Source organism: Oryzias latipes, chromosome 24, assembly GCF_002234675.1.
Source record: "Oryzias latipes chromosome 24, ASM223467v1".
In the NCBI taxonomy this organism is placed as follows: Eukaryota; Metazoa; Chordata; class Actinopteri; order Beloniformes; family Adrianichthyidae; genus Oryzias; species Oryzias latipes.
Window position 1 is genome coordinate 6,234,871 of NC_019882.2, and position 12,175 is coordinate 6,247,045.

At 39.3% G+C, this 12,175-nt stretch overlaps 1 protein-coding gene across 1 annotated transcript; it reads right to left on the bottom strand.

Moving 5' to 3' along the window:
- Positions 1–3,696: 3,696 nt before the first annotated feature.
- Positions 3,697–8,964, bottom strand: LOC101156055 (opsin-5-like). Its single transcript, XM_011491561.3, has 4 exons — positions 8,407–8,964; positions 6,755–7,048; positions 6,348–6,679; positions 3,697–4,598 (listed from the first exon to the last, which is right to left on the bottom strand). The coding sequence occupies exons 1-4, from the start codon at positions 8,507–8,509 to the stop codon at positions 4,122–4,124; spliced, it is 1,206 nt and encodes a 401-aa protein (XP_011489863.1). The 5' UTR covers positions 8,510–8,964; the 3' UTR covers positions 3,697–4,121.
- Between the last annotated feature and the right edge of the window lie 3,211 nt (positions 8,965–12,175).

A 12,175-nucleotide genomic window follows, 5' to 3' on the forward strand; every position in this document is an offset into this window, starting at 1 on the left:
TAGCACCAGAACCACTTTCTGTCCCAGAGAAAGACACTGCCTGACTATTTGTGAATCCACTGAGTACTGATGATGAAAACTTTGATCATTTAAAAAAAATAAATCAAGATACAAATCTGTTATGTGAAAACCATTGAAACGCAATGCATTGTGGTCTACAGAATGTTTTGCAGAGACTTCTGGGAAATGTCTAGGGCACAGGTCTTTGGATTTGTAGATTCAGACAGCTCTACAAAATGGCGATACAGTTCACTAAGTCGTGATCGAAATTGGACACAACCAGGGACACCTTTTTGGTTTAGAATTAACCATTTCCACAGATGACAAATTTTATGGAAGAACACACGTTGAGTTGCCATTTGGGGGGGGGGGGGTGTCTAAAATTGTCTTCAGCGAAGAAACACTTTTCTTAGCTGAGGGCCTTCCAGTCTTTTGGACAAATCATGCAACTTTAGGAAGAAGAAGCTCGAACAAACAAACAGCGCCTTTGGCCTGCTGTGGTCGTCATTCTGCTCTGGCTTTGATCCTGCTGGACCCCCTCGGTTTTTGCTCGGTGAAGTTAATGGTCTCCATGTGATTCTCAAAAGCTCAGCATGAGGCCAATTCAAGAGAGGCCTGGGTTTGATTGCTCCGATCCTGGCTGCGATAGGCTGCTCCTTTTTCCAGAACCTCAGTCAATGTTTGGGGCTTCGATCTAGACTTTAATGATGTTGTCAATAGTCAGTTTGAGTGGCAGTAATAGGTTTTATTCTTAATGATCTCCTGTGTTTCAACATTTATGAATAAAAAGCATTTATGCTCCTGCAGAGCAAGATGGAGACCTTCTTAAAGCTGTATGTAGGTTTTTCTTTCAGCTTTAGCCCCTGTAAACAAGGCAGTCTGTTTGTGTTTTTAACTGTTGTTTTTCATATTGATTGTTTGCTTACGGGGGGAACTCTTGACAAAGCTTTTTGGCAAAGTGAAACGCAATTAAGTTCTGCAGCTGATTCGGACGACAGAGGAAACACTGCCTCGCTTTGTGGCTTCATTCATCAATGCCATCTATTGTCAGGGGGGTTACATCACTAGCGACACATTCAGAAAGCATCTCAGCGCTTAACTTCATGGAAACAAACACAGCACTAACTGTTGTAATGAGGAACCCAAAGTGTAGCTTCAGTTCCTGCGTTTTGGTCACGTTCAGCCCCTCTATTGGCTTTGCATTTGCGGACGTGAGCATGTGACGTTTCCACTTACGGAGGCATCGAATGGGAAATTCCCCAGGAAGAGAAAAAAAGATTAACCGACTGCTATCACAGCCGATAGGTGCAAAGTCCTTCCTCTCTTTACCTGAATTCAATCATTCTGGCCTGTAGCAGTCCTGGACTGCAACTCTTCTGTCTTACTCTACATTTAAGCAAAAATGTCCCCCCTGCCACATACTCAAAAACTCACCAGAATTTGCGCACAACTGGTACCTTGGGGATGTGTGGCTTGGATGCATCCGCTGACCCCTCTCCATCTGTTTACGTGGTCTACCACTTGGGGGCTGAGTTGCTGTTGTTCCCAAACTCTTCCATTTAGTTATGATAAAACCGACAGTTGACTGTGTAATATTTAGGAGTGATGAAACTTCACAACCGGATTTGCTGCAAAGGTGGCGTCCTATGACAATTCCACACTGGAATTCACTGAGCTCCTGAGAGCAGCACACTCTTTCACAAATGTTTGTAAGAAAAGTCTGCACGCCTGAGGGCTTGGTTTTACACACCTGTGGCCAGGCCAAGTGATTAGGACACCCGATTCTGATCATTTGGATGAGTGAGCCAATACTTTTGGTGATACAGTGCATTAAGAATGCGGGCGTGGTTAACAAAAAACCTCTGTAGTTATTCATGGAAATCCAAAAGTCTACTTTTTTTGGATTCTTCTAAAGATTATGTCAATCTCTTCATTACCCCCCGGCGACCGAATAAGAAAATGGTTGCTATGGAGATAAAAACCAACCCAAAAAAAAGTCACCATTTTGAAAAAGCAGCAGCTCAGCAAGGGAGGGCAGGTAAAAAAGGGGTAAAAGAGGGTTGCAACAGGGGCAGGTAGCGCCAGAGGGCCACACAACGCCACTTGCAGCTGTTTGAAATCTAACCACCATGAAGGGAATGGTTTTCTGGTATAGTTCGTTCGTCTTCAGTGGTCCAGGATTAACTCAGCTTTCATGCAGAAAACTGAGAACTGATTGTGCCAAGAGTGCCAGGAACTTTTAAAAGTTCGAAGAACAAATGATTCTGCCTCTCATTAACATTCATGAATCATTTAAATTAGCGAGATGATGTAGAGGTTTGTGGACTCTGCATGAATTGATTTGATTTTGTTCTCCAGAAAGTCTGGTTTGTGTCATGACTTGTCAAAGCTAGACGGACCCAGACGCTGAAACCCAGAAGGAAGACAGGAGGTGAGTGAAGGTAAATAATAAATTTAATTTTTCCAGCGGATGAATTTGTCCTGTTGTGGCGGGGAATGGCAGGAACGGCAACTCCAGATGAGAGGGTGGATCTTGACGTGGCTGGAGGCTCGACCGTGGCCCGTGGCGTGGCTGGAGGTTCGGCTGAGGCTAGAGCTGAGGCCTGATGTATGGAGCGTGAGAGGAGGTAGGTAACTCCGGGGATAACTCCGCTTGGGCTGAAGCTGGCGTCCACTCGTGGGATATGTAGGTCCATCAGGGGTAACGAACTAGCGTTGAATTCTGGTCCTGGCGCTCCTTAAGTAGGTCTGGCAGGTTGATGAGATGAGTGAACGCAGCTGGGACGAATCAGTGGCCAAGCAGAGAGGGGAGGGGGAAGATAGCTGACAGAGGCACCATGACAGTTTGAATAAAATATCTGTATGTGAGTTTTTTTTTGTTTTGTTTTTTAACAATTTGGTCAAAAAAAAAGTAAAATTTAAAAATAAATGTGCGTAAACACTTGCTTTTTTCAAATTAAGAGAGCACAAATACCTTGGAGAAAGTGCGCAAACAGCTTCAAACGAGCAGCATTGGAGTCTTTCTAATCCATATTTCTTTAATTTTTTAGACAGTAAAGCCTCCACTTTTGGAAAACTGAAGCATCAACAGCTTGACATTTATTACTGCATGGCCCGCTGCACAGGTGACCAACCGGATACTGGATGTCTAACAGGGAATCTTTGAAAACAGCTGCTTGGTCCTCTAACATGGGATAAGATAATGTTACATAAAAGCTATTGCATTGATTTTCTTTATCAGTTTTTTTTTATTTAGAATGTGAACTTGCACACAAGACTCTTGTTATGCACTAATATAAGCAAAGGCATGATTTCCTTTCTTTACATTTTTGAAAGTTTGTGAAGTGTGGTCCTTTTTGTCAGTCTCCCAGTCGTTTCATCTCAGTTTTGTTTGAACTTCGGAGGTCATTTTAAAGGTAGCTTTGAGTTTTATGGTTGTTGTCAGTTTTGGATTTGCTTTGAACTCACCTCATCCAAAGTTATTGAACAAAGTCAATTCTCCAAATTTACCGCAGTGCCGTAGGCGTCAAATTCATTTGAATCTTTCATATTGACTCTTTGAAGTGAGAATGCTTTTACTTGTCTTATCATTCATTGTTAAGTTCTGGTTTAAAGGTTTTTAAATGAATCCTTTTGATTTGACTGTCCGTTTTTGTAATTTATGGAAATGAGAAAGCTGAATGAACTCTCAAAACGACAGATTTGGGGGTTCTTTAATCATTCATGCAACTTTTTTTAACTTAAAACACATAAAAAATACAAATATTACAGGACATAATGGAAGACAAGCATTGCTGACATTCACTTACATAAAAGATGTTGAAACTAAACAAACTTCTCCTTTTGTTCTCTATTGATTCAATGACACAAATCGAGAATAACCATAATTCATGAAAACACAACATTAAAAATAAAAAAATAAAAGAGCTTTTTAAGTTTATGAACTATTTTTTCCATTTCCTAAAAACCCATTTAACATTTTTGAAAATAAGATGGACGTTCATCATTCTAATCCATGCAGCTGCATATGAACATTCAACTGAACAGAAAAAACAGAATCTTAAGATTCTTTACACCGAGAGTGTAAACTCCTTTATCAATCTGGAATTAGAAGTCAGAGTTCACATGGAAACTGCCTGACAGTCTGTGTTCTGTTCTTTGTCTTTGATGGCCTGTGCGTCCTTTGCCGCAGACTCCCAGCATGCAAACAGTTGCCTGCTGTGTGAACCTCTGTGAATCTCATTGGGTCTGCAGTGAGACACAGCAAAGTTTGTCCTCTGGGCGCAGCCTCGTTCCTGCAGCTGAATGTGGATGGGATGAGGGGCCTGCTGGCTCGTGGAAATGTGAACTCCAACTCGGTTTCCCGTCAGTTTGTGGTAGGATGCCAGGAGCAAGCGGCGCAGCTCCTGCTGGAAAGTTTTGTTGAAGTAGAAGTAGATAAACGGGTTGTAGATGTGCGAGCTTTTGGCAAAAAGAGCCGGGAGGACAAAACCCTCCGGCGCCATGTAGCGGGGCTCTTTGTGGAATATGAAGAGGAAGGACACAACTGCGTAAGGCGCCCAGGCAATCACGAACCCAAAACTGATGCAGAAAAACATCTGGAAGAGGAAGTCACAAAGCAGATTTTACTATTGCAGTAATGGCATACTACTTTTGTACCATCATGACGCATCGGAGTGGTTACCTAGGAGACCTTTTCTTTCTTCAACAATAAAGGTCAACAGTTGAGTCATTGTGTTACCAAAATTATTGACATGCCGGCCGGGTAACCACATTAGAGTAATTATAGACAGATGATCATCATTGTGGAAATGTAAAAAAAAAAATTGCTTCTTTTCTTTTTGACAGGATTGTGTAAAAAGCACAAAACACAACATACAGACTTTTAAATGTGGGAGAAAAATCTGCAAAATGTGTTTAAAAGAAATTTCTTGGCTTCTATCATTTTTGGGTAACGTGTTATGTTACAGTTGGTAACCATAGTCACAGATTTCAAAATAACTTACAGTGAAAATTGTTTTCCTTTAAGTTATTTCCTATTGTCCTAAAGATAATAGAAAATCCTGTTGATGAGTGAGTCAACCAGTGGTTTGTTCGGCTGATTTAAGGCCAGATTGGTTTATAATCTCTGTTGTCACCACGTTGACATGATGTATAGGATTCTCTATTCACGCACACATGTCAGATAAACAAGAAAAAATGATGATGGTTCAGAAACATTCACAGTCCAAAAATAATAGGAAAATATTTTTGAAGCAGACTGTTTTTGGAAAGCTTTCACAGAACAGTAACTTGAAATACAAACCACCAAAGGGCTACTTAGTGAATTGTCTTTTTGTCCAACCTGCCTCAAACAGGAAGCATTGCCCCTTTCAATTTATAACTTAAAGAAATCTTCACATTTTATTCTACATTTTACTGTGGGTATTTTTCAGAGTTTAACTGAGAAAGGCTTCCTCACATTAACTAGTAACAGATGGTTTTTGTTGGACCATTGTCCACTCCAACCGCTCACCTGTCTACATTGTTTACCTTTTTATGTTCTGCAATCTGCCATGTCCAGATTGAGCCTTTGACCCCGCCACATACTCATCAAAAATGTGTAAGTGACCCCCCCCACACACACACACAAAAAAGACATCACAATGGGAGAGATCTTCAAAAAAAAATGAATGGGGCCAAAATCTCTCAATAGGCTCAAAATAAAGTTTATGGGATAGCCACAGACCCTACAGCATGAAAATGGAAATTTGGCAATTCACATTTTCGCACAGAATGGTTAAAAAAAAAAAAAACACTTGTTCAGGCGATCTTCTTGAAATTGCACACATACGCCACAACATTGGGAAGCTTTGAATAGCGTTATCTCCTGTTGCTGGCACATTTTTTTTTTACCAAATTATTGTGAGAATTTAATACATGAATCGCTGACTCAAGCAGAACAAAACGAGCATGATTAACAAAAAACTTCAGTTGCCAAGGAAATCCAAAAGTTTACTTTTGCCAATTCTTCTAAAAAATTACATAGACCTGTTCATCACCACAATGGTTGCTAGGCAGAAAAAAACAACAGAAATTCTGCCTTTTTATTTTCAATTTATCATATGCAGCTCTGACCAGGGTGGGACAAGGCGCCGGTAGCAGCCACTCAGTCAACAAGGGTGGGACAAAGGGGCAGTCAGGTTGGGGGCAGGTGGCACCTGCAGGCCATAAAATGTGTGTTGTTTCTTAAAAAGTCCAATTAAGTTGTAAATGCTGCAAATCCTAGCAATCTCAGAAACATTTTCTGTTCAAATGAAGTGCAATCCTTGGAGTCCATGCTTATTGAGACCAAAAGAACTCCTCACCATGGATATCCTCTTTTCAGCGTGACGCAGGTTGTTTCGGATGCCTTTTGCGGACAGTTCACAGGAGAAGCGAGACACCTTGTAGAGGATGCTGCACTGTGACACCACAATGAAGAGAGCTGGAACCAGAGTAAAGCACACAAAGGAGCAGATGACATAGAAGGCGTCTTTTGTTGATGTATGATAGCCCCTCCAGGCGACGGTGCAGGACAGCCCGTAAGGCTCAGGGACGTACTCGCCCCAGCCAAACAGGGGAAAGCTGGACCAAACTGCAGAAACCAGCCAGATGACACAGCAAAGCAGCCGGATATTAGTAGCTTTCAGCCAAAAACCTGGAAGAGGGATCAAAACTCAGCTTCTTGCTGAAATCATCACAGGTACAACCTTTTAACAAATCCTACTCTCACTGTGAGCCAGACTGTAGCAGGTCTTCAGGTAGCGGATGATGCTGATGGCGGTGATGGTGAACATGCCGCACAAGCCGAAGATGTAGCAGCCGAGTCCGTAGTAAATGCAGGTGATGTTTCCTCCCAGCCACACGTGATGGAACGAGGACACAATGGAGAATGGGTAAAAGCAGACACAGCAGAGGAAGTCCACCACAGCCAGGTTGATGCACAGCAGCTCCGAGCCCGACATCTTCTTTCTCTTGCGGTAACAGATGACCAACACCAGTCCATTTCCCACAACAGAGAGCAAAACTGCAGGACACAAAGTTTACACTCAGAGAGAACAAAAATACACATTTGACTTTCCTCCAGCATCACCTTACTGAAACAAAAGTGCACACTTGAGTCAGTCATTTTGATTTATTTTCAAATCTCATACTTAGGATGTAGATATGCTTTAACCCAAGAATCCTCATTGACCTTTCAGCCTGTGATGAAGCAAAACTCAAACAAAAGTCCGTCACTGATGCTCCAAAATATTAAAAACTCAAAAAGAACAAAGTTAAAAAGCACATCCGGCATTTGATCAGTTAACTTTGACAGTTTAAATATCAACCTTAACTTATTCTTTTAACAAGACAATGTCATCATAAAATAAATCATTGGGCCAGTGTTGCATGATGGTGTAGTGGTTAACACTCTCTCCTCAGTCCCAGGTTCAATCAAATCTGAGGGCCTTTGTAAGTATAGTTTGGATATTTGCATGTGTGTGTATGTGTGTGTGTGTGGGGGGGGGGGGGGATCTCTGGGCATCTCTTAGGGAATATGTGAATATGAGTTTGAGTGGTTGTCTGTCCTTGTTTGACCCTGCAGCAGTGGTGACCAGGGCGAACCCCGCCTTACCCCAACAGTAGCAGGTTAGGCTCCGGCCTAACCTGTGACCCCAAATGTGACTAAGGAACGAAAAATGGATGGATGGATCAATACGCAACTCATTGAAGCAATACATTCCCAAATTATAACACCACCACCCTCATGCTTCACAGCACATTTATAAAGAATAGAAATACAAAACCGATGAGTCTTATATACTCTGTAAGATTTTTTGAGATCTCTCTTCATTAGAGAAGCAGTGAAAAAAGCCACTTTCCATGTAGATAATAAAAAGTCTTTATGAATCAGTTATATTGATGTATGATTTGTTAGCTACTGTATATCTTAAGTTATAAAAGAAAGGTATTCATGACAGTCAAAAACATAAAAAAATGTTTTAAAAGATGTTTCTGTGCAAGTATTTTGTATTTCCATGTAGATGAACTTTCTAATAAAGTCAATTCTTTTTTTCTAAACTAGAAGAGTCATAGTTTTAAATGCTTTATTAGTTTAGTGTTTTAAAAAAAAATCCTGTTACATTTTTTGCAAAAAGACTTTCTAATAGATTTTTCATTGTACCTAATTTAGTCACAAACAGTAAAAAAATAAAACATTCTCCAAACTTCCAATAAAAGTTATTGCCACCACAGTTTATTAAAAATGGTTCATGTCTGCACCTTAACTTGGTATCCATGCGTCTAAAGTGAAAGTTTTTAGTTTTGCTTAGCTTTAGTCGGAAAAAAAAAACCCTTTAAATAGTTTTAGGTCAATAAATGTAGAGCATAAGATATGCATACCCACAGAGACGATGCCAAGTCCTACGCATAGATCAGCCTCTGGACTCAGCTTGGAGGAGAACGCAGAGCTGGTTCGGTTCTCATCGGAGGACTTCAGAGGCATTGGTGCTGCGCTGCCTGTCAAAACCGAATGTCTGCAAGGAAGCTGACTTTCTTTTATGCAGGAGGATTGAGCGTCACCATGGTAACCCAGGGTCCACTGGAAACAAGGATGATGTGATGTGATCCAGAAGCTCAAGTGGTATGAGGCAAGGTCTCACTGCTTCAGCAAGGATTGGGTCCCACTGGCTACAAATGTCAGAGGAACAATCTGATGAGAGAAACCAACTAAAAGATAGTTTGAAACTGCAAGCTACCATTTTTCAGTATTTATCATTAGTTTCTCATTTGAGATGTGGAATTAGACTTTCATGCATTTTAGCCCTTATTTTATATATAGAAAAGAAAGTATTAGAAAAATAATTGTCAAACAATGAATAGAATCCAGCAAAGCAATGTGCCTTTTTTCCGCAGTTTTATGTACTGTTTACTTTTATCTATGGAACAATTACTTAGTTTTTGCTTAAAAAATGTAAATAAAATAAGGCATTCAATATTTCAGAGGATTTAATAATTCTAGAAAAGGCATAAGGGTTCATCACTTGTGAAACCTTATGCAGCATCCGAAATTCGTGTCATTCCCGTTTAAAAATTGCACTCGTGTTTAAATGGCTCAGATGATGAGAGTTTTCATACAAAAATGGGACAAGTAAAAAAATCCAGAAGGTTCTTTCAATACAATCCTAAAAAAAAAAAATTAGAACCAGAATCAAACAGAAAATAAATGTCTGTCGCCCCCTGGCGGAAGATGGCAACATATTCCGTCTTGGATACATAAAAATCTAAAACATTAAAAGAAGTTCACAGTTCTGTATACATTCATATATTTCATCAGTATTTTACTGTATTACAGGCTTAATAATGCACTTTCTTTTTTAAACTACATAAAAAATGTTATAAGCCTAATCCATTGATCCAAAGGTTTTATTAAAGTGAAAGTGTTTTTCTACTATTGAAAAGAAGAAGGCTCTAAAATCATGAGTATTTGTTCATCTTTATCTTCTCATAGAGGTTTTCTTCAGCTTGAAGAGGAGGATAGGAGCTGTATATTAAACATCTCACACTGACTTCTTAAGTGTTCATAAATGCTTGCTCATCTCATCCAAAGGTGAATAAAAGCATTCGATTTGGTCTCTCATTGTGTTCAAGGCCTTCTATAAAGGCCCATCTGGTCTTTTGGACGACCAAAGCAGGAGATTAGGTCATTTTATCAGCATGCTAAGTTCTCAGTGAAAGTTGGATTCCAACAGTTCTGTTCAAGTTTTTCATGAACAGAATTTCTATGGAGCCAACAAGGATCAGAGGGAGTCTGGTTTAAAGAACACAGAATTTCAGAACCTTTGCTTTTTACCAAAGAGGTTGCTCTGTTAGCCTCATGGCACCAGGACCATTATTGTGCATTGAGGCTGCCTGCAGTCTTGTTCATGAATGAGGGAAACTTGGAGCTTGAGATTGACATTTGGATCCCTGCAGCGGCTGCAGTAATGGTTGTCACTGCAGTTATAGTAAAAGAGGAGGTGAACAAAAAGACAAAGCTCTCGATTTACTGGTGATTGTATGTTCATTTCCTCACCTTATATACGGTCATAAACGGAGGGTCATGAGGATAAGATCCCAGAAGAAAAAAGGGGAGGAAATGAAATAGAGTGAAGAGATCTGTCACCAGGGGCGGACTCACCATTAGGATTGACCTGAACACTTAGTAAAAATGTCTTAAATAAATTTTACGTCCATCATTATTTAAATCTGTGATGAAAAAACACCCCAAATTACTAATCTGGCATAAGATTGATCATGTAAAAGTGTTTGGTCCTCCCCTGTTCTTCTGCAACAGCAAGTCCAGATTGGGTTTCCAGCTGTCATCTTCCTCACCAGCCATCATAATCAAATTAATGATTAATGAAATGCATATGTTTGATTCTAATAATTTTAATCATTGCTTTATTTTGCATTGTTACTGTCATTATTTAAGCCAAGCATTTTTTTTTATTTTTTATTCCATGTCCTCCTTTTCTATTTGATAGGTCATATATTTCACTTCAGAAGATCTGATGTGAAGCTGCGCTAAAGAAAACACAGAATGAGGCAGAAAAACAATTGTGCTTATTATTATATTGATATAAACAATCGATCATTTGTTTTATGACTGCATACATATGTTTTTGGAAGGATTATTGCTGTCAGTGCCAAATTCCTTTTAATACACAAATAGAAAAACAAAAAGCACTTTTTGGAGTCATCTCAGGTGATATCTGATTTAATTCCTAATATTTTAATTAACACTTGGAAATGTTTTATTCACAAGAACAGGATTTCAAAAATCAAACATTTCACAAGATTTATTTTATCTCACCTAAATTCATAAAAATTAAAATTCAAGAACAATTTCCACTTTTGTTCATGGTAGGTTAATAAGTTGAAATACAACTAATATATTGTTTGATTATTTTTGATTTTTTTTTCCACTTTCCTTTTGTTTGATTGTTCTTAATATTTGAACAAAACATCAGTGGTTGTTAGAAAAGTTCAATAAGAGCCCGTTACTTCACGTTTTTCTCTGACTGACTGCAAAACTGGTGGATGTAATAACATAAAAAATGTGTTAAAGTTGGACTTTCAATCAAATCGGGAAGTAATAAATAATGGATGATCAATTATGACTAATTAATCACTGATTAATATTATGTGTGTTTTTTTGGTGGGTCTGGTTTTCTGGTGGTCTTTAGATGACGTTTGCTGGAGAACCCCCAACTCCATTTGGCAACACTGACAGATGTTAAAAGAAGATTGAAAACAATGTTTTTTTTTAAAGTGGTCAAATGAAGCATAGTGATCAAGAGGAAAAGGCAAAGAGAAAGCAAGACATTTGCTGCCACACTTCCAAAAGGGCTGGAAGGCAGATAAAATAGGAAAAACCAGAACAGACTAAAAAAACTATTTGCATTTTCTGCTTCTTTAGTAAAACCTGACAAGTTAAAGACAGAAAAATGATATTTGTTCCTTCAGGGAAGTGAGGGATTCACAAATTAGAGAATTTAGTAAAATTAATGTTTTTGCAAGTAAAAATGTATATAATACAAAATACATTTCTTTAACATTTAATTTTAGTTTTTAAAGTCTTATCAAAACACTTAGATTCTTGTAATTGACGTTGTCTTAAAGTGGACCAGTAAGGAAGTTATTTGACGTTTTACCCGATAGGTAAGGAGTAAAGAAAAGAAAAAAACAAGAAATTATTAATTATTAATACAACAGCTGCAGAGGGCCACATTCGCCAAGTCCGCCACTGCCTTTCACCCAGGAGGAGCTCAGGGTTAAGCAGCTGTATTTCCACATCCACAGATGAGGTGGATCAATCATCTCTTTGGCATGTCCCTCCCTGGAGAGGTATTCTGAGCATGTCCCAATAGGAGGAGATCCAGGATACCCTAAAGGATCTATGTGTCTTAGCTGACGTAACCCTTGTGCTATCTTAGATGACCCCACCCTTACATTGACGTGTTCCTACCATGACAAAGGTGGATAAAGGTGGAAAGATTTCATGTAATCCATGGACACCAGTGAAGATCACAAATCATTGAGGAAAAAATGTTCAGAGCACTGTCTAGTGCAGGGTTCACCAACCTTTTTGAGACCGAGGGCTATTTCATGGGCACCAAGTGGTATGAAG